Source organism: Dermacentor silvarum, chromosome 6 (genome assembly GCF_013339745.2).
Source record: "Dermacentor silvarum isolate Dsil-2018 chromosome 6, BIME_Dsil_1.4, whole genome shotgun sequence".
NCBI classification, from domain to species: Eukaryota; Metazoa; Arthropoda; class Arachnida; order Ixodida; family Ixodidae; genus Dermacentor; species Dermacentor silvarum.
The window spans coordinates 179996766-180016638 of NC_051159.1; the positions used below are offsets into that span (position 1 = coordinate 179996766).

A 19873-nucleotide genomic window follows, 5' to 3' on the forward strand; every position below is an offset into this window, starting at 1 on the left:
CACACGTGACATGACCGCATGAATGACTTGAAATGCAGACATGACATACATAACATGAATGACAGAGCATACATGATATGAATGACACGCATGCATCTATGGCTTGACAAATGACATGACACGCATGACACAAATAGCATGCATCACATCACAAATAGCATGCATGCATCACATCACATATATGACATGAATGATATGCATGACATGTTCATAACATGACATGCACGAAAAAATTTGTACAGGCTCAGTAAATTGTTTACGTTGCATATAGCTTGAACATTTACCCTTTCAAGATTATTTTTTCTCAAAAACTGCACCAAACAATGTCACCGTGTTACCCTAGGCAGTTAGAAGCAAGAGAGAAATTTCTTTTTACGTGTACCATAAACTTAAGCGCCAAGCGTGTTCACCTTGCAGCATTCACCTTGCAGTACTGCGGGAAAATTGTCGGCACATACGATGGAGATGCAGGGTTTGTCGTCTCATCGCCAACGAAGTGCACGCTACAAATTTTTCGGCCTGTCTTTGGCTTCCATTCAGTTCCGTTAGGGCTGTTTTGCAATTAAGCAGGTTGTAAGCACGTTCTAGGGGTGCGTGCATGCAGGCGCTACGATGTCAACAAACACTGATTTCACACGGCGCACACAGCATATCCACCGCTCTTTGGTGGTCACGGAGGCACGGTCACGATGAGAAACGGAAAGAATTTGTTCCTGGAGGACACTTGTTCGAGCATCCAACAACGTGCGAGACATTTGAAGCTGCGACTTAAGTGCACGCACTTGTGCGCTATGTGTTGACTGCAGCAACATTTATGAGAGATGCCTTCGCGTCGACCTGCACAGCGGCGCCACCATCTTGCTACAGGTTTTAACGTGTGGGGTCTCGCACATGCTCTTGGGACAAAGGAACGACAACACAGTAGTGCAAACAATCAAAAGGGCGACCCCACAAACGCTGTTCCAAGTTCGGCTCCTGCATGCACAAAGTATGCGCAATTCTGCTCCCTTTGGTAGTATAGACAGGGACACTAGTTCGAAACTCCAGCACTGGTTCCCCATATGGTAGTTTACACAATATTTTCAGACATTATTTTAAGTTGAGTTGTGAACCTCCCAGAGAATCAACAGTTGCATCATCAGGTGTATCACATCACTGGACAGCAAGAAAAATTTTATGAGATATCAAAATTAGTTGTCGTGGCACACACAGTATGCAAAAACACAAAACACACAAAATAAAGGTTAGCTAAAAGGCAGTGAGAAATTTACAGTGTAAGAAGACTGCTGAACACCAAGTAGGCATGCCGGACACCTGTCTTTCGGAAACAGGTGAAAAAAACTTGAAAGAAAATGTCTAAGGCTTGCACAGAAACTAGGTCTTGCTTTGTTCCCAACGATTCTAAGAAGAGAAGCAAGAACTGAAGCTTTGCAGTCAGAAGCCTACCTCATCTAACTGCTGCTCCCACTGGCCTGGGCCATGTAGGCATCCAGCTCTGCGTCCAGGTGACTTCTCGTACGTTGCATGTATGCCTCCAACTGCTGGTCCAACTGGCGACGGTCAGTTTGGCCGCCAGCATTCACACCGGCTGCTGCTTGCTGCTGCTGCTGTTGTTGCTGCTGTTGCTGCTGCTGGGCACGCCGCCTGCGATTTCGTGGCCTGCACACAATGCATCGTCATGCATTCATGCATGTGTGAAGGAAATGACTGGCATTCCTGTCGATGCCAGCGATATCGACATGCTAGCCACACAGCAGTCACTTTTTTCTTGATGAACAGTAAACTCCCACTTAAGGATACAGACAGACATATTTGTCGATACAGACAGACAGACAAGAAACTTTATTTTGTGCTAAGGGACTACGACTTTTTAAAAAATTATTACTTGTACTAGGGGTTTTAAAATTCAGCCAATTACAGTATAGACCACATACTATAACGTAACCGCTTATAGTGCAGGACTGGATATACAGTTAAACCTGGATATAACGAAATTGACAAATTCCCGAACAACTTCGTTATAAAAAGGATTTTGTTATATGCAGGTTCGGCACGAAAATTCGAAAAAGAAACGCTTACCGTATTTACTCGATTCTAACGTGCCCTCGATTGTAATGCGCACCCGTCTTCCGTTTTCGTTGAAGCACTCGTCCTTGGAATGACACACCAGGTACTGGATGCGTGGACGCATGTCATTTCGCACAAGCGCAAGGCATCGGAAACAAAGAGCGAGCGTCACGATTGCGTCGTTTAGTGTCACAGTAGAACCCCGCTGTTACGTTCCAGGGTGCTGCGTTTCCCCGGCTGTTACGTCATTCTCGGCCGGTCCAGGCACAGCTCCCATAGAACCCAATGCATTGGTAGAACCCAATGCAATGAACTGTGGGACCGTTCCCGCATCATACATTGCGAAATGCCACCCCGCGCTGGCCCGAGCGGCCATTTTGACTTTTCATGTCGCTAGGCTTGGTGGCTTGACGATGGCATTGGCCGCCCAAAGTGCCGGGGGTGACAACTATGACGTATTTTGGGTTTCCGCCAGCAAAAGTATGGCCCTTCAGATCCGTATTTGCTATCTAAAGATGGTGTCTGTGACGTGTTGTGGCCCTAAAATTGGTTTTGGCTCATAGATGTTCCGTATAAAGTCCAAGGGCGATAACGCAGTTGCCGCGCGCCGTATGCTGTAGTGAAAACGTGTAAGGGGAGCCAACGGCGGCGTCTAAATCTCGTGCGCGCAAGAAAGAAAAGCAGGGAGGAAGCGCGCCTTCTTCCGTTGCGCTCGAGGCACCGTCGAGGGAGTGAGGGGGGAGGGATAGCGGGCGGCGTTGTACTGTACTCTGGCATCAACTGCGTATCTTGAAAGCGATCTGCGTTGGGGCAGATCGAGTCTAGGCAGTGTAGGTGCGTCAGCGGCTCGTAGCTTTGTGCGTGCTGTGTGTTGTCGGCGCTCAGTTTGCGTTGAAGCAATAGACAACAGCACGAAAGTCACTTCGCTCTCTTCTGCAGCGGCGCTTCCACACGCCGCCAGCGTTTGACAGCGCGTGTCCGCGCTCATCGAGTGTGATGCGTCACAGCGTCTGGAAAAGAAGAGTGCCGGTTGGCGGGCTAGGCCAGCTACACATGCAAGCGGCAGGATCAGGTTTGAATGAAGGGAGGGGGAAAGGTCACGCCCGCGGCGGCAAGATCGCCGGGTCAAGGGATGGAGGCCCGCCTCGCACACACTCGCACGCACGCACACGTGCGCTCGCTTCGCATTCCATCGTGGCGGAGAAGGTACTTCCGGTTGCTGCTCGTGCAAAAATGACAAAATCTGGGGCGAAATCTCTAGGTTGTCAGCGGGGAAAATTCATTATTTTGAGGGGGTCTCCCGCTGCCACTTTGTTACGTAGAGGTATGGAGTAACGGCGGGGAATAGAAAAACTTCGTTATATCCAGGAATTCGTTATATAGAGGTTCGTTATAAGCAGGTTTAACTGTACAGTTAAACCTGGATATAACAAAATTTACAAATTTCCGAAAAACTTCATTATAAAGAGGATTTCATTATATGCAGGTTCGGCACAAAAATTCGAAAAACAAATGCTTACCGTATTTACTCGATTCTAATGTGCCCTCGATTGTAACGCGCACCCGTTTTCTGTGAGCAAAGGAGAGTAAAAAAAAAATCCTTTACAGTACTGCGCACCTCATGCTTTCATACAGAAATAGAACTATCGCTCAAGATTTACTCCCAATACACTAAAGTTGCGATGAACAAAAAAGTCCCAGTTTCGCCAGAAAGGCGAAGCATCGATTGCGACAGCAAATTAGCAGACAGCTAGACAAAGTAAGGATAGTAGTTTTATCGGCCGTATAAACTTGTAAACATTCGCTGTTTAACTAAATTGGTAGACTAATGCCTAAGCACACACGTACTACAGCACATGGTCGAAGCAACGGGAGCTAGGCTTGAAGTGCGTAGGAGGCGGCCATATTGAAATGCCGATGGCGATATGGTAGCGCAAATTTATGGTTGTACTCGATTCTAACGCGCAGGCAATTTTTGGACCTGTTTTATCGGAAAAAAAGTGTCCGTTAGATTCGAGTAAATACGGTCTGCATCCCTCGCCGGGTCGAGGGATGCAGGCCCGCCTCCTGCACGCTCGCACGCACGCACACGTGTGCTCGCTTTCGCCTTGCAGTAGCTGTAAATTCGAGCGTGCGAAGCGCGCCGCCGCCGCTTCGCATTCCGTCGCGGCGGAGAAGGTGCTTCCGGTTGCTGCTTGCGCAAAAATGACAAAATTGGGGGCGAAATCTCTAGGTTGTCGGCGGGGAAAATTTGTTATTTTGAGGGGATCTCCCGCTGCAACTTCGTTACGTAGAGGTCTAAAATACATGTGCTTCGATGGAGTAACGGCGGGGAATAGAAAAACTTTGTTATATCCAGAAATTCGTTATATGGAGGTTCGTTAAAAGCAGGTTTAACTGCAATACGGTCTTTTCAGACTCTCGTTAATTTTCCCATAGCACTCTATGTATACGCGTATCGCTTATAGTGCAGTTGCAGGACACAAAATACTGGTTACAATGCGGCTGCCTGGAAGTTCGGCAGTCAACCTAGACGGCAAACGCTCCCCTCAAGCCACAAATACCGTATTTACTCAAATCTAACATGCATTTTTTTTTCCGATAAAACAGGTCCAAAAATTGTATGTGCGTTATAATCGAGTACGACCCTAAATCTGCGTTACCATATAGCCGTCGGCATTTCAAAATGGCCGCCTCGCACGCGCTTCGAGCCTAGCTACTCTCGAGCCTAGCTACTGTAGCTTCCTCCATGTGCTGCAGTACACGTGCTTAGGCAATAGTCTACCATTTGTCTTCCCGTTCTCTGCGTCTGCTCTATCAGCATGAAGTACCGAGTTCATCATGATGCCGCATTTAAAAGGAAAATGATAATGTGTGCGGAGACGGACGGAAATCGGGCCGCATCACGGGCGTTCGGAGAATCCGAAACTTGCGTTCGGGACTGGCGCAAACAGAAGGAGAAGATTATCGCCAGCAAAGCAATGTGGAACAGTTTCAGTGGATCGAAGCAGGCTGTAATCTGCAACGATCCACTTCGGCAATACGATCATCTTGGCCCTATCTTGAAAGCAATCTGCGACGGAGAAAGTCCACCGCGTTTTCACCACTTATAGATTGTGTTGAAGCAAGAGGCATGATAGCACGAAGGTCAATTCGCTCGCCGCGCTTCGTCACTCGAGTGTTTTGACAGCTCATTTCCGCTGTCAATGAGCTAGATGTGTTCATGTTTGCTTGTGCGCGCGTGACATCGTGCTTGTTCATTTATAACTGAATACGGAACCTAGAGCACGGTGACAGCGACGGCAGAAATGCGCTTGGAGTGTCCATTATCACAATAAAATAGTTGTTTTGGTTATAGTGCAGTACCGCTTATAGTGTGGATATTCGCGACTCCGCCGCGTTACGTTATAAGTGGTCTACACTGTATAGAGTTTTCTATACACAATTCAAATATGTCATTAGGTTTTGTGTAGCTGCTATAGTTTTTGAATTACAGTGTAGACCGCTTATAACGTAAGTCGCCGGAGTCGCGAATATCCGCACTATAAGCGGTACCGCACTATAACCAAGGCAACAATTTTCAAGGCCCGCACACATGCAAAACATGTGCACCGAGCAGCCACACGTATGCGACAGTCGAGAAATGCGGCTAGAACGTTTGCATTCAATTTACAGTCGAATCTTGTTAATTCGAACCAAATCACGTGGCGGCGCCTCCGACCGGCATTGCTCCGGCACCGCCATAGAGTAAAAGCTTAGGAGAGACCCCTCAATGTCGCGCGCGAACAAAAAAAAAAAAAGAAAAAAAAAAATGCGGCGAAAATTTCTTCCTCTCTCAAATGGCAAGCTCGCTGATTCTGCGTTGCGCCGGAACATGCATGTATCTGCCGACGTCTCAGCCACACTACCGTAGCCACGCGTAGAAAATGGCAGTGAACCCTTCTTTCTCCTTATGCTTCCTGTACTTTCTAGTCACGTGTTGACCTTGCACGCTGCAGCTACGGCGCAGAGGGAAGCAGCGGCACTGTCCCAGGCCGGCCAACGAAACTGCCCACGCCGGCAAACGCCCGCTTCCCGATAACGGCAGAAAACGAAACTTCGGAGAGCTGGCGCCGGGCCGGCAGGAGCGGCGGCGCCTGCACGGCGGCGGGCACGCACGGTGACAGTCGAAAGTGAGGGAGCTACGAGGGAGGGCGAGGGGAGCCACCGAAGCGGCGGAGTTGCCGAGGCGAAAATCCGTTTCCCGCCGCCCTCCTCCCTTACATTCCACGGTCTCCGCCTGCGCCCTTCGCCATGCCGTGCCGGCCCCGCCCGCTCCCTAAGTTTCGTTAACTGCCGTTATCATGAAGCGAGCGTTGGCTGGCATTGGCAGTTTCGTGGCCCTCGCTTGCTATGCGCGCCGTGACAGTTCACGACTCGCACTCAAGATTCTAGTTTCAGCCTCACTGGCTGTTCGTTCGCACCACGTGCCCTTCTCCTCCACTTCGTCTCTCTTGGGGCGCCCCAAGCACTCTTTGGGGCGCCTGTTTGAGGGGAGCGTTCGCCGTCTCCGCTGACTTCCGTACTCCCAGGCAGCCGCACTGTAACCGGTATTTCGTTTCCCGCAACTGCACTATAAGCGATACGCGTATACATGGACTGCTATGGGAAAATTAACGGGAGTCTGAAAGGGAGTCACTATATCCGGCCCTGCACTATAAGCAGTAACGTTATAAGTGGTCTATACTGTATGTGATCCACAATGCAGAGGCGGGACTGCCCAAAGTCTTTTTGGAGCAAGTAAAATTGCGTTTTAGAGCAGACTACATTTCATTTTGGAGCAATTTGGAGCAGACAATACTTCATTTTGAAGCAGTTTGGAGCAGGCCAATTTGAATTTTGGTGGAATAATGGACTATGGCAGCGCACTTCGAAACAAGGATGAAACAGAATAAACCAATACAAAGTGCGTAGTACTAGAAGCATGCTTAGTAGCTATAACGTACTAGAATACAGAAGAGTGGGTTGTGCAGCGGCACGGGGCATGCTTTCCTGTAAAGCCGAAAACATCGGTGGCACTATACGATCAAACTATATATTGCCGCACCGACTCATGATAGTGGAGAATGTTCTCAAATTGTGCAGTCTAATCAACGCGGTAACATAATTTCTGGGTCGCCATATGTCACTGCAGACCCAGAGAGCCATAATCGATCGACCCTGGGCTGGTATAACGTAAAAGTATTCCAATTTGTTTTATTGCGATAGCAATTATATGGACACTTAAGGGGCATTTCTGCCGTCGCCGTTGCCGTGATGTTCCGTATAAAGCCCAAGGGCAATAACATTGACGCCGCGTGCCGTGTGCTGTATGTGTGAGTGAAAGCGTGCGAGGGTGAGCCGACGATGGTGGCTCAATGTCTCAAGGCAGGAAAGCAGAGAGGAAGCGCACTGCCTTCCATTGCGCGCAAGGCACCGGGGGGAATGCGGGGGGGGGGGGTTCTACTGCGCCATCTTGAAAGTGACGTGCGATGGGAACAGAGTGCGCCGAGTGCCGGTAGCTTGAGATGCACTGTGTTTATGCCGCTTGTTTGCATTGAAGCAAGAAGCAGCACGAAGGTCAATTCGCTCGCTGCTGCTGCCGTGCTTCCTTACTCCAGCGTTTTGACATCGAGTTTCCGTGGTCATCAAGTGAGATGTGTTCATGTTTGCTTGTGCGCACGTGACACCATGCTTGTTAATTTAGTTAGTAAGCGAATGTTTACAAGTCTATACGACCAATAAAACCACTATCCTTACTTTGTATAGCTGTCTACTATATTTATTTATTTATTTAGTTATTTATTTCAAAATACCTTACAGGCCCCATGAGGAGCATTGAGTAAGCATTGAGTAATATACTATAATAGCAAAGCATAGCAATCGATGCTTTGCCATTCGTGCGAGACTGACTTATTTGTATTCCAAATCCACCCTTCCCGATAGGTCAAAATGGCTCAGGCCTCGCCCTTATGTGCATAAAAACAGATTGGAATAGTTTTACGTTATACCGGCCCTGGGGACAGAGACGCCCGCCTCCTGAATCCGCTGCACCGCGCACCTCTCTAATATCTAGTTCGCTCGCAGCGCCCCAGCCTACTTTTCACTGAATTGTGCCTCAGCTAGGAAGCGCTGCGCCACTCCGGCCACTCAACCGTATTCTAGTGCACTCTAAATACAGCTGCCCTGGACCTTCCGACAGCAGCAACGACAGCCGGAAGTGGTCGCACGCGCTGGCCACTTTCTGGAAGCACCGAAAAGTCCAGTGTTATCAGCGCATAAATTGCAAGAAACTGTGCAGGAGGTGCCGTCTCGCGGTGTGCAGAATGTGAACAGCTGCACTCTTTTTCCGAGAACAAATCAGCTCACTGTTTGCGGACACTGCGGAAGCACACATGCCGAAGCCGTTCTGGTGCAGTTTGGCGCCAAAATTTGCGTTTGTACCAAAATGGTGCAATTGGCACAGGAGTCTCACCCCTGACAATGGCAAAATATAGTCCTCTTTCTGGTGACTTCTTTATGTACAAAATTTTCACACAATACATCGTGCTGTAGCTTGTTGAGCTCTTTGTAGATCGCAAAGTGCCGATATCTAGCCGAACAGCGTGTGCAATTACTGGAACTAAATTTTTTTTCTCAATTTCTTGAATTATAACCATGTAATTTTGCAACTATTGCTGGGAGATATCGCAATTTCGAGAAGATACCAGCCCTGTACATATCTTCAAGAGAATGTAAGCTAAATTTTGTTGGTATACAGTTGCCGATGGATTTTTTGGACTACAAATATTCGGACTTCATAAATGCACCGTCAGGTTTCCCATAGAGGTAATGTATTTTCGCGACCTACTTTTCGGACGAATTTAGGTCATAAAGTTAGATTTTTCGGACTAAATCGCTTGTTCCAAGCGACGCTACTTGATCTTGGAGGCCGCCATGTTGGATTTTCCGCTGACTTGGCTTCCAGAAGCCCGCTCTGTGCCTCCAAGATTAGGAGGTGGGCTATCAAGTGAAGGCTGTTTCACATGGTGCAATTTTCGCAGCTGCGATTTTCGCAGATGCGAAATTCGCAACGGCCATTTCACATGGTTCGATGTCAACAATGCGATTATGCGACGCCCAGGGTTGCTTGCTGCCAGATTTTGTCGCACACGCTGCATAAATTCGTTTAATGTAATGAAAAAGACGTGCGCGTTATAATATAATTGACCTCTCTTTATTAGGACCAAATAATATGTGCGTTTTGTAATTTAAAAGCGCTTTAAAGTTTAGTTTGTTTTGGAGTGCGCAACAGCGGTTTGTGAATCTCAATACGAGGAGAAATGGCGGACGTAAACAGCTGTTCGCAGGTGGTCGTTCAGCGTTGTGTGCTGTCTCTGTGTGTGTTTTATGCCTGTGTCGTTCTACCTGCGGTTAAACAAATTGCAAGAGGACCTATCAACAAGCCCTTATAGCTGTTGTCATCGCATATGCAGTATTCGGGATTCGGCGGAGTCGTCATGTCAACGCAGAGACCCTCGCGCTACCCGTGATTAACGTCAGCTTCTGAAAAACGGATGTGTGTGTATTGCTCGTGATTGCGCATTAGTGGTTCCTGCTCCTAGCAATATTCTTGCACCAAACTTAGCAGCAAGCACCAACCCAAAAGCTCACGTCTGCCCCTGAACAAAGCCGCAAATGATCTGTGTGTAATTACTGAACGTGCAATGGAATTTGTGTTGTGAACGTTTATCTTAGCGCCAGCCTGGCTCGTCCGTCTCGGCGCCTGTGCTGTAATTATTCATACAAGTGCTCTCTGAATAATTGGAAAGGCGTAAAAGCCGACACCACATTTTTTTTTAGGAGCTGCAGTCACTTGTGTACGTAGTATCGTATCATTCTGGCAGACATGGGCGTCGTCTATTTTCTCGTCCTGTTTCTTGCGCTGTTAGTGTGCTGTGAATCTGTATCAAGAAGCTTAAGTCAATATGCTGCAGTACGTAGCGCAGCCGCGTAGCCACACGGCTAACATTAAAATACCTTGTTAGGAGTACGTTTGTTTGTTTAATAACAAAATCGAACGCTAAAATTTTGTATTCATGGTGGCAAGTGTAAGGTAAGAAGCTATCGAAACTATCCGCTAATGGCATGCGTGTGCTTCTACCTGCTTCAGCACGTTATCCTTAATGTGAGGCTGAATACCCCTGATAACCAAAAACATATGCAACTGCAGCAGGTGCTATGATTCCTCTCCTGGAAATGAAAGCCAGCATCCCAGTCTGTTAAGCTAGTCATGTATTTAACCTATATTAGACCCATGTTAGAGTATGCTAACTGGAGCCATTTAAAACTGGGTTATTTCACCAAAATAAGAAAGTGCAAGGAAAGTTTCAAGGTACAGTCTAATCTGGTATTCCCGAACCTATTGTATTAGCAAAACTTTAAGCCTCCCTGAATTGCCTGCATTAACCCAATGCTGAAAACAGGGGAAGCTGATTCCCTTTCTTGCTGTTGAAAAGCTGCTAGAATCTCAATAACAGACCACTTATGTTCTGAGAGAAAGTGAGGGGCACTGACAATATCTCTAATCTTTTGTATGAGCCTTCACCTTGAACGAAAATGGAATAAAAATATTTACCTTTGCAAGCCTCAGAATCCAAACATTCTCAAAATTTTGAGGATCCACATTAAATTTTTGAGATACAGACAATAAAAAGGGTGCCTAAGTACAAGTGCACACTGAACACACTTGAGTGGTTGAGTGGCCAGCTGCGAATGCAAAAGCGTCCATAGCTGCTACCTTGGGGTAACTGCGAGGTTCCACATGTGTTTCTCCTATAGCCCATGTACCTGGCAACGGGAATGATTATGCATGGTGCCATTGCAGCGTTGGCCTGTGCTTTTTTTTTTTTTTTTTGCAATAGCTGGCAGCCAACTGATTCCTTCTGTTCATGTATTTAGTATTTATGTGCATCTTATTATGTGCATGTGTTTGTATCATGTTCTGATTGTTGTATTTGCAGTGATGCAAGCATCTTTCTTTTTAATATGTTGTACCACAGTCATTTATTCAACTTTGTGTTGAAATGTAAAAAATGTGGCCTGCTCGAGGTCCATAGCTGCTACCTCGAGGTAACTGCTAGGTTGCACGTGTGTTTCTCCTATATCCCATGTACCTGGCAAGGGGAATGGTTATACGTAGTCCTGGGCGTTTTCTTTTTTTTTTTTTTTTTTCAATAGGTGGTGGCTAGCTGATTCCATCTGTTTATGTATTTATCATTTGTGTGCATCTTATGTGCATGTGTTTGTGTCATGTTCTGATTGTTATACGTGCAGTGATGCAAGCATCTTTTTTTTTTAATATATTGCACTACAGTCATTTATTAAACCTTGTGTTGAAATGTACAAAATGTGGCCACCCAGTAATGGTTAGGACAGACAGCAGGATTGGCAAAAAATATGATGCAGATCCAATGCACCTGCTTGAATCGACATGAGGCGAAGCTTTCACGCAACGGTGAGTTGAACTCTAAAAAACTAACTGCAGTGTTTACAGTTGTCCTTATTTCACCTGATGCAACACGTACTCATAGACAATGTTTGCTTATTCACCGCACAGGTCACATAATGTAATGTATACATAGCACGGTGGACTCACTCAAACGTCGGCTCACTAAGACTTCGAACTAACCGTGAGTCTGAGTTCGTTTCAGCCTGACTGAGTAGAATTTTGGTGAATACGAGTAAGAGCAAGCTCAGTTGAGTAAGCTTTTAGTGAATATTGTCATGTGGTAGTCGGGGAAAGCTGATCCAAGTATAATTTTAGTGAATATCAGTCAAAGCAAGCTCGGCAAGTAGATTTTGGGTGAATATGACTCAGTGCAAGCTCACCTGAGTAGAATTTTGATGAATATAAGTCGGAGCAAGCTTGGCTAAGTAAATGTTTGGTGAATATGACTCGGTGCAAGCTTTCCTGAGTAGAATCTTTGTGAATATTAGTCAGATCAAGCTCGGCCAAGTACAATTTTGGTGAATATGAGTCAGAGCAAGCTCGGATAAGTAGAATTTTGGTGAATATGACTGAGCAAGCTCGATTGAGTAATGATGGGATATGGTTATACGAGTTTATGCAGTAATACATGTAAGTGCAGACTCATTAGCAACATTGCCTCCATCTTGATGGGCTATACCTACGCCTCGTGATGAGTCTGCACACTTTATGAGCTGTGGACATGCAAGACCCACCCACACTTGAAAAGATACTATCATTCATACGAAGGAATGCAACCGGCTGACTTCACTGCACAATTTTGATCTGCTTTTGTTTAATGAGTTATCTACTGCTTATAAAAACAAGGTGTTCGCCTGCTTTTTGCATTATTGCATGTGTTTTACAGGAAGTAGAGACAGAAAAGCAAGAAAAGGCAAGGATGTTTATGGCTATGTAGTTTCTTAGAGTACTGCAATATGTTACAACCAGCATAAACAAAAGTAATTCGATGCACTGAAGTAAGCGAAATGTGCAATTACCTTTTAATGTGAGGGTTAATACAGATGCAGTAAGGACACAAAGTCTGCAACACACTGAAGGTTTATTGGTTTTTTTATTCAGGAGAAAAATGATGCATCAGAAAAATGAGAAAAAAACTGTTTAAATATTGCTTCGAAAATAAATTGGCAATACTGCTTATTCCCAGTCAAAGCGTGAAATATGCTATTGTAGAACATTCATTACGATATCCAGTTTGCACATTCGTTTTGCGTCTCGCAGCGGAAGTAACAGAACCTTGAAATGAGATAATTCATTGGGGAAAATGCGCACGAAAGCCCTAACCAACCGACTGCAACTAAATGGTCGCGCATATAGCGTGACCTATTGACCACAGCATTTGTCCGTAGTTGCATATTCTTTAAATTGTTCCGTCCGTAAAAGCATACGGCGATAAAACTGTGGCGTTTTCGTATATCGCGAGTTGTCTCCAGAACCAGAAAATTGGGACGACATCCGAAGGCCATGCCTTCCCGTGAGGGACACCTCGTAGTATTTACACACTCGCAGCGCGTGTGAATAACGGAAAACCACGCAAAAGTACGTACTATCAGCACCCGAAGCTAACCTAAAAAACAGCGTCGCCAGATTAGCAATGTAGCGTGTCAACAAACTCGTAGAAATCACAGAACCGAATCTGACCTACGAGTTTTTATCTGCACTGTTCGCGTGTCGGTGCTGATGTTACGTACCGATTGCGTAATCCAAGGCTCCACTCAATTAATTAGTTGCACTGTTCGAGGCTCGTTGATCCAATATTTATAGACAAAAAAGTATCTATAAACGTTGCGTTGAGCGACCGCCGCCATTTTCCAAAACAGACCGCGAAATACCTCTCGGTGCAATTTCGACGGAAAAATCGCAGCGATTGCTGCGATGTTGCGACGCTGCGACCAACCGGTTGGTCGCAGCCGATAATCGCAGAAACGGCCTTGCGACTGCGATTTTCGTCGCATGCGACGGAAATCGCACTTCCGGTGCGATAATCGCAGTGCAAAATCGCACCATGTGAAACGGCCTTGAGAGTGCACCATCCTCCAGTCTCGGAGGCGATGCCCGCTCTTCCTTAGCTGACAAAACACTCCAGGAGACGGCACTTTTTCTTTTTTCTTTTTTTTGGTCAGCACTATTGTCATAACCCCCCCCCTCGCGAGATCCTTTTTTTTTCTTTTTTAAAAGTTTTGGTTGCTATTTTGCACGTGGTGTGTGTGTCTTGGAGACGTCACATCTTTGTGTGTATTGTGCGGCTTCGAATTTGTGTGATCGGCGCCATCTCCTGTGCCTTCGCGAGAGCCAAGCGGCGCGAAGTAACGGGGCTCGTTTCTTCTGTCTCTACGGCTATCTCCGCTAATGGAGATTGTCAACACGGTGACGCTCTTGTCGCCTGTATACGGAGACGTCAGTCTTGTGCAAATCTAAGCAAATCTGATTGCTTCAAAGCGTCGTATGAGGCAGGGCATTAGAGATTTTTTTATAGCACTCTAAGCGTAATAGATTTCATTCTTTTGGGTAAACGAGCTTTTTTGGACTGTTCGATTTTTCGGACTATTTTTCCGTCCCCGCAAGGTCCGGAAAATCAGATGGCGTTTGTATGAGAATTGTACATAGTTATTTTCATGGATCGTGAAAAAAATTTGTTGAAGTGTCCGAATTTTTTTTCATAGTTCTAGTAATTGTAAACACTGTTTGAATATATATCGGCACACTGCGGTCCACAAAGAGCTAAATAAGCCATAGCACAAAGCTTCTTGCAAAATTTTATTACAAAATAAAGTGCCTGCAAAATCACTATATTTTGCCATTGAGTAGCAGCTACACAATACTAATGACGTATGTACAAATATTTAAAAAATGATTTTTCGAGGAGCGTCTCCCCTTAACTAAAAGTTGTAAAAACCAGAACAAATTTCGAGATAAGCGAAGTTTTCAGATAAGAGCGATCATGAAAATAGAAGCTCGTTGGCTGCCCATTGATCACATGGAGCCTTTCTAAGTTCACCAGTAACATTCTTGATCACTTCCATGTTTATCGGCACTGGGCACGTCAACGTCTACTGGCAACAGTGTTACTGGCAATCTGCCAAAGTGTGCCAGGTACAGAGTCAAGAAGATTGATCCTAGTGCAATCTTTGAAGCCAGTAACCTGAGCATACAGTGAAACCTCGTTAATAGGTACCTGGCAGGAACGCGGAATACATACGCACTAAATGGTAGCAGTACGCAATAACTAACATGTATGAATTTGCATCTCCTGATGTAACCGCTGTTACCTACGAAGAAATATATACGATGCTGTAGTAAATGTTGGCCAAAATACACACTACTAAGCTTTTTCTTCTTTTTTTTCCAAAGCGCTGAAAAAATTACGGCAGTCTCACACGACCGTGTGATAGTGCAGATCCGATACACCACGGCGGCAATATCAAAGGAGTACTTGAAACTTTGCTCGAGAACGTAGCAGCAGACATGGTGGCTGTGCAGACGACCTGTCCAGCTTTCCCTGATGCGTACGTGCACATTTGCACAGTGATCTGCTACTCAGCAAAACCGGCGCCGCTTCATTGAAACATGGTACCTGTATGCTGCATGGTACCAATCATCCCGTGCGATGCATGTGCAGCACATCACCTACCAAGCCACGCTGTCACTAAGGTCCGTCACTGTGCCGTGAGGGTTCTTGGCGGCAGTATTCTCTGACAATCGTGGCACGTTCGAAAGCACACGTGATGGTGTCTAGCACGGAGGACGTTTTCTTTAGATAAAAAAAAAAAAATTACATTGTAGACAGTGAACTTGATATTTTTCTTTGAATTATATGCTAATGTCGCAACATATCATGCGGCAATGACGACATATCACAAAGGGGTTTCTATAGGGGTGCGCGAATACTGAATAATGGAATCAAGAAAAAAAAAAGTCGTACATTGAATAAAACATCGAATATCATAAAATTTATTACAAAGTTTAATGCTTACAATTTTTGTGCAAGGAAACACGGTGCTGCACATGCTCGGGAGTGTCCTAGCATTGCATAATAAGCCTGTAGCAGGTTATCATCGGTAACTTAGGTATATAGAAATAAGGATATACAGTACAGTCTACGTTTATTAAAGGGAGCTCCAAATTAGTATGTGAGCAATGATTACAGCTCAATTTTAATATATGGAGGTCTGGAAAATATTTTTCTATATCAATTGAATATTTGCTTAATAGTAGAATATTTTTTTTTTCCTCTGAAGCTAAAAAAATTGTAATGGTATGTTTTACTGAATGCCAATGAGGTTCTCAGTTTAATAGTGTACCTGTCTCATGGCTATCTTTTATTGCATATAAAGTTTGGTTTTCCAGTCTTCCTTCAAAATGCAGAAGGGCTTTCCCATCTTTATGTGTGCGCCAAATATAAGCACGTACTGCGCATCACGGGACTGGAATACTGCTCCAGATGTAGCCATCGTTGGTTCTGTGCGGGCTAAGCGTGGTCAGCACCGGCGGTAATGAGCAGGCACCTTTTCATTGCCAAAATCGCCGTCATTTGCCACTTGTTAAATTCTGAAATCGGGAGGGTCATGAAAAGTTTGTGCAGCTATGAATAGATCTGCATTAATTTGGCACCAAACAGTAACTTTAGTCGCTGGCACCCGAGGAAGCTCCGATTAGGCCTAATGGCCGAAGGCAGTATGGACATGACAAAAATTTGCCGCTCGTCATGAGGTAATGAGCTGCAAGCAGTCACAGAACGCTTGCCACTAATGGGTTCGATTAACGGCTGTTAAAACACGATCTGCGTGCCTTTTTTCAGTGGCTAATCGGCCCGATCTTAGCACTTTCTGAAATACATAGTGCCTTTGTTGACGTTCCTTCTGCCTGCGTAGTGTTATCGTTTTAATTGGTCCTGTCAAGCTGGATGAACTTTGTACCGGCAGAAGCAGCCCCAGCTGACGCGGCACTGTACTATGAATTGTGGCATTCCAGATAAGTGAAATTAACTTAAACAGAAATGCTGGATAAACAGAACGACGTTGCCAACTTTGGTTGGCCACCCATAGGAACAATGTTAACAAACTTAGTTTAAACGGAAACGGAACTGAAACAGCAACTACGTCATCTACGGACAAAAATTTAAAATGTTGATGCCAAATAGCCAAGAAAATACTATCTATTGATTTTCCAATCAAACATTTGCGCTGTCGTGGCATCAGTGGCTGCTCTGCAGTGTTCATGTAGCGTAGCTTTAGCGTTGCTTTGTGCATCATGGTGGTGACAGTTAAAAACTGAGAGCGCATGTGAGAAAGAAGATGCAATATACACAAGCAGAGTACAATAATGTCTTTTGTTCACCATAGTAAAATTGAAGCACTTGCTGCTTTTGAAATAAAGCAATTGTTCATAATTTTTGTGTCCTTCGCATAAACGAAACTTTTGATAAACAGAACTCTATTTTCTGTCCCTTTAAGTTCTGTTTAAGTGGAGTCTACTGTATTAGTGGGGTTCTACTGTCCAGCATAAACATACACAATATATTCTTCATGCCCAACCAATCAAAAGGAATAGCATAGGTCACGTGCTTTTGTGTCACATCCGCAGCTGAAAATTGTTCTGCAGATGGCACAGAAACTTATTTCAGGATCAAATTAACCCATATATGCCGAGTGTCCTATATGTAGGACGCTGAATATTTTCCAAATAACTCGAATATTTTTTTGTAAAAAAGCTAGTGCCCCCTCACGGGTGTTTCTGAGGCCCTACCCTTCTCGCGCGCAAGTCTTGGTTAGCGTGTGAGCACTCCTCACCACGTGCTTTCAGTCGCAAAATTGTATTTCCGCATGAGCTTCGATGAACGCCATGCCGCGGAAGAAAATGCAAGTAATATAAATTCAAATAATTATTGATGTTGTCGAAATTTTTGTCAGTTATTCCTGAGTAATTGAATATGCTCTGAAAACAATATCATTGTGATATATGCAAAAGTTTCTTGTTTGGGGTCAGTCAAACAGCGGTGTCCTATATATAGGACGCTGGGCAGATCGGGGGTCGTTGTGTCACTGTGGAACGCGCAATTCGTCGCGCACGTAGCGTTGAAGTAACGTAATAAAAGACATATGGACGAATAGTCGAAACTTTTTTTCCACTTGCAGTCAGGAGATTCCCTACAGTTCATTTTACCGCAAACGCTCAACGACATTGCAAACTGCATTGACGCTGGGGAAGATGTGCCATCGACTGTGGCCATTCTCCCGCCCGAAAATCGCACGGCGGCAGTGACAGAGAAAGAAAGCGGTGATGAAGAAGGCACCCTTGTATGCTCCATTACTAGACTGCTTCAGCATTGATGAAAGCATGTGCGAGTAATTTGGAAAGCATGGATGCAAGCAGTTTATGAAAGAGAAACCAATCCGGTTTGGCTCTAAATTGTGGCGCATTTGCACTCCATTGAGCTATTTGCTTTCTGTTGAGCCCTACCAAGGGAGGTAATGTTGATGATAAAAACAAGTTTGGTCTAGGAGGATCTGTTGTTACAGAAATGGTGTCCAGGATGAAAGGAAAGCTTGATTATTCTTTTCATGTGTTCTTTGACAACTTCTTTTCAAGTCTCAAACTTGTTAGAATGCTTTCGTCAATGGGTGTCAAGTGCACAGGCACCGTGCGGGATAACCGAATAGTCCCATCCTCACACAGAAAGAAATGAAAAGTAAGACTCGAGGCTTCTACTATTACAGAGTCGACGCCGAATCTGAAATTATCGTATGTTGCTGGAAGGACAATAGCACAGTGACTGTCGTCTCAAATGCTCACGGGGTCGAACCAACGCAAATGGTAAAAAGATATTTAACAGAGAACAGGTCCAAAGTCACGGTGGAGCAGCCATTCTTGATTTCTTGTACAATGGCAAGATGGGAGGAGTTGATAGACCGGACCAAAATATTGCCAGGTACCGCACAGCCATTAGAGGAAAGAAGTGGTATTCTTCACTCCTGACGTATCTTGTTGATGCATGTGTGAATAATGCATTCCAGTTATACAGAATGGGAACGAACAAAACAGAGCTCCTGACATTTCGAAGGATGATAGCGATGTCATACATCAAGAGTTATGGCTCCATTGCGTGGAAAAAGCATGCTATCTTTACTGGAAGCCCAAAGCCGATTTGACCGTATTGACCACACAGTGATCCCTCAAGACAAACAAACAAGGTGTGCTCATTGCCACGGGAAGACCACCACACGTTGTGAAAAAAGCGACATCGGAGTCCATGTCAAATGCTTCAAATTGTATCATTCAAATAAGTTGTATATGTGCCTAGTGTCCTATATGTTGGACGGCTACAAAAACACAGTTCGCAAAAAAATTTTTTTGAATAAAAGGTTGATTCTGCTTTCTGAGGCCCCAGAAGCAATTATTACGGGAAAATAAATCACTTTCCTTAATTTCCCCAAGTTCGGGCATATATGGGTTAAAATATCAATGCTCTGTGATTTTGGCGCTATCACTGGTGCTGCAGGCATTATCAAGTCCTACAGTAAGCAAATGTGGGATAAAACCATGCATAATTTGGGGTACAGGGCCCCTTTAAGCTTTCAAGGACAGAGGTTACAGCAAAAGAAGGCTTGCACTCACCGCCCAAACTGTCCACGGAGGGCCCCATTGGCACGAGGCTGCCTGTAGTAAGTCCTGGCTGCTCCGCGATCTACGAGGTAGATACATCTGACTCAGAACAAGCACACTACTACCTCTTGCACCTATAATGTGAAGCCTTGCATGTAGTTTGAGATAGCATCACCACTGGCTGCACAGTTCCAAGAAAAGCTACATACAGTGAAATCCCATTAGCACACACCTGCTTAAGGTGTAACGACGCTTTGTACACAGGATCCTTGTCCCATAGCTACTATTGAATCTATTCTAATGTATTTACTGTCCAGATCAGTCACAGCTGCTCATCACATTCTCAGATAAGGTGCATCAGTTTTGCAATTCAATATGTACTACAGGTTAACACTTGTTTCACAGTGGTGATTTGTTTCATAAGATGAGATCAAGGCAGAAGTTGTTGCTGCAAGGCTATCGTAGTTACAGGCAAAAATGAAAGAATCCTGTCGCAATGTGTGAATTAAGAATTTTTGTTGGCACCTTTTCTTTCTAATGAAAAACTCCAACTTCACTTTTAGTGCATAAAGTCAAACTTTGATCATTCGAAGACTGCCGGACCAAAAAAATCTTCGAATTAAGGGGATTTCCGAATTAACCGAAACGAAGAAAAAA

The 19873-nt window shown here is 45.0% G+C and overlaps 1 protein-coding gene across 1 annotated transcript in view; it reads right to left on the reverse strand.

Moving 5' to 3' along the window:
- Positions 1 to 19873, reverse strand: part of LOC119456487 (chromatin target of PRMT1 protein) — a 54332-nt gene that overhangs the window by 6965 nt on the left and 27494 nt on the right. The window contains exons 5-6 of the mRNA XM_049669902.1: positions 19229 to 19298; positions 1447 to 1659 (exon numbers count right to left, since the gene is read on the reverse strand). Of these exons, the coding sequence (XP_049525859.1) occupies positions 1452 to 1659; positions 19229 to 19298 (278 nt within the window). The 3' untranslated portion in view covers positions 1447 to 1451. The remainder of the gene's footprint in view (positions 1 to 1446; positions 1660 to 19228; positions 19299 to 19873) is intronic.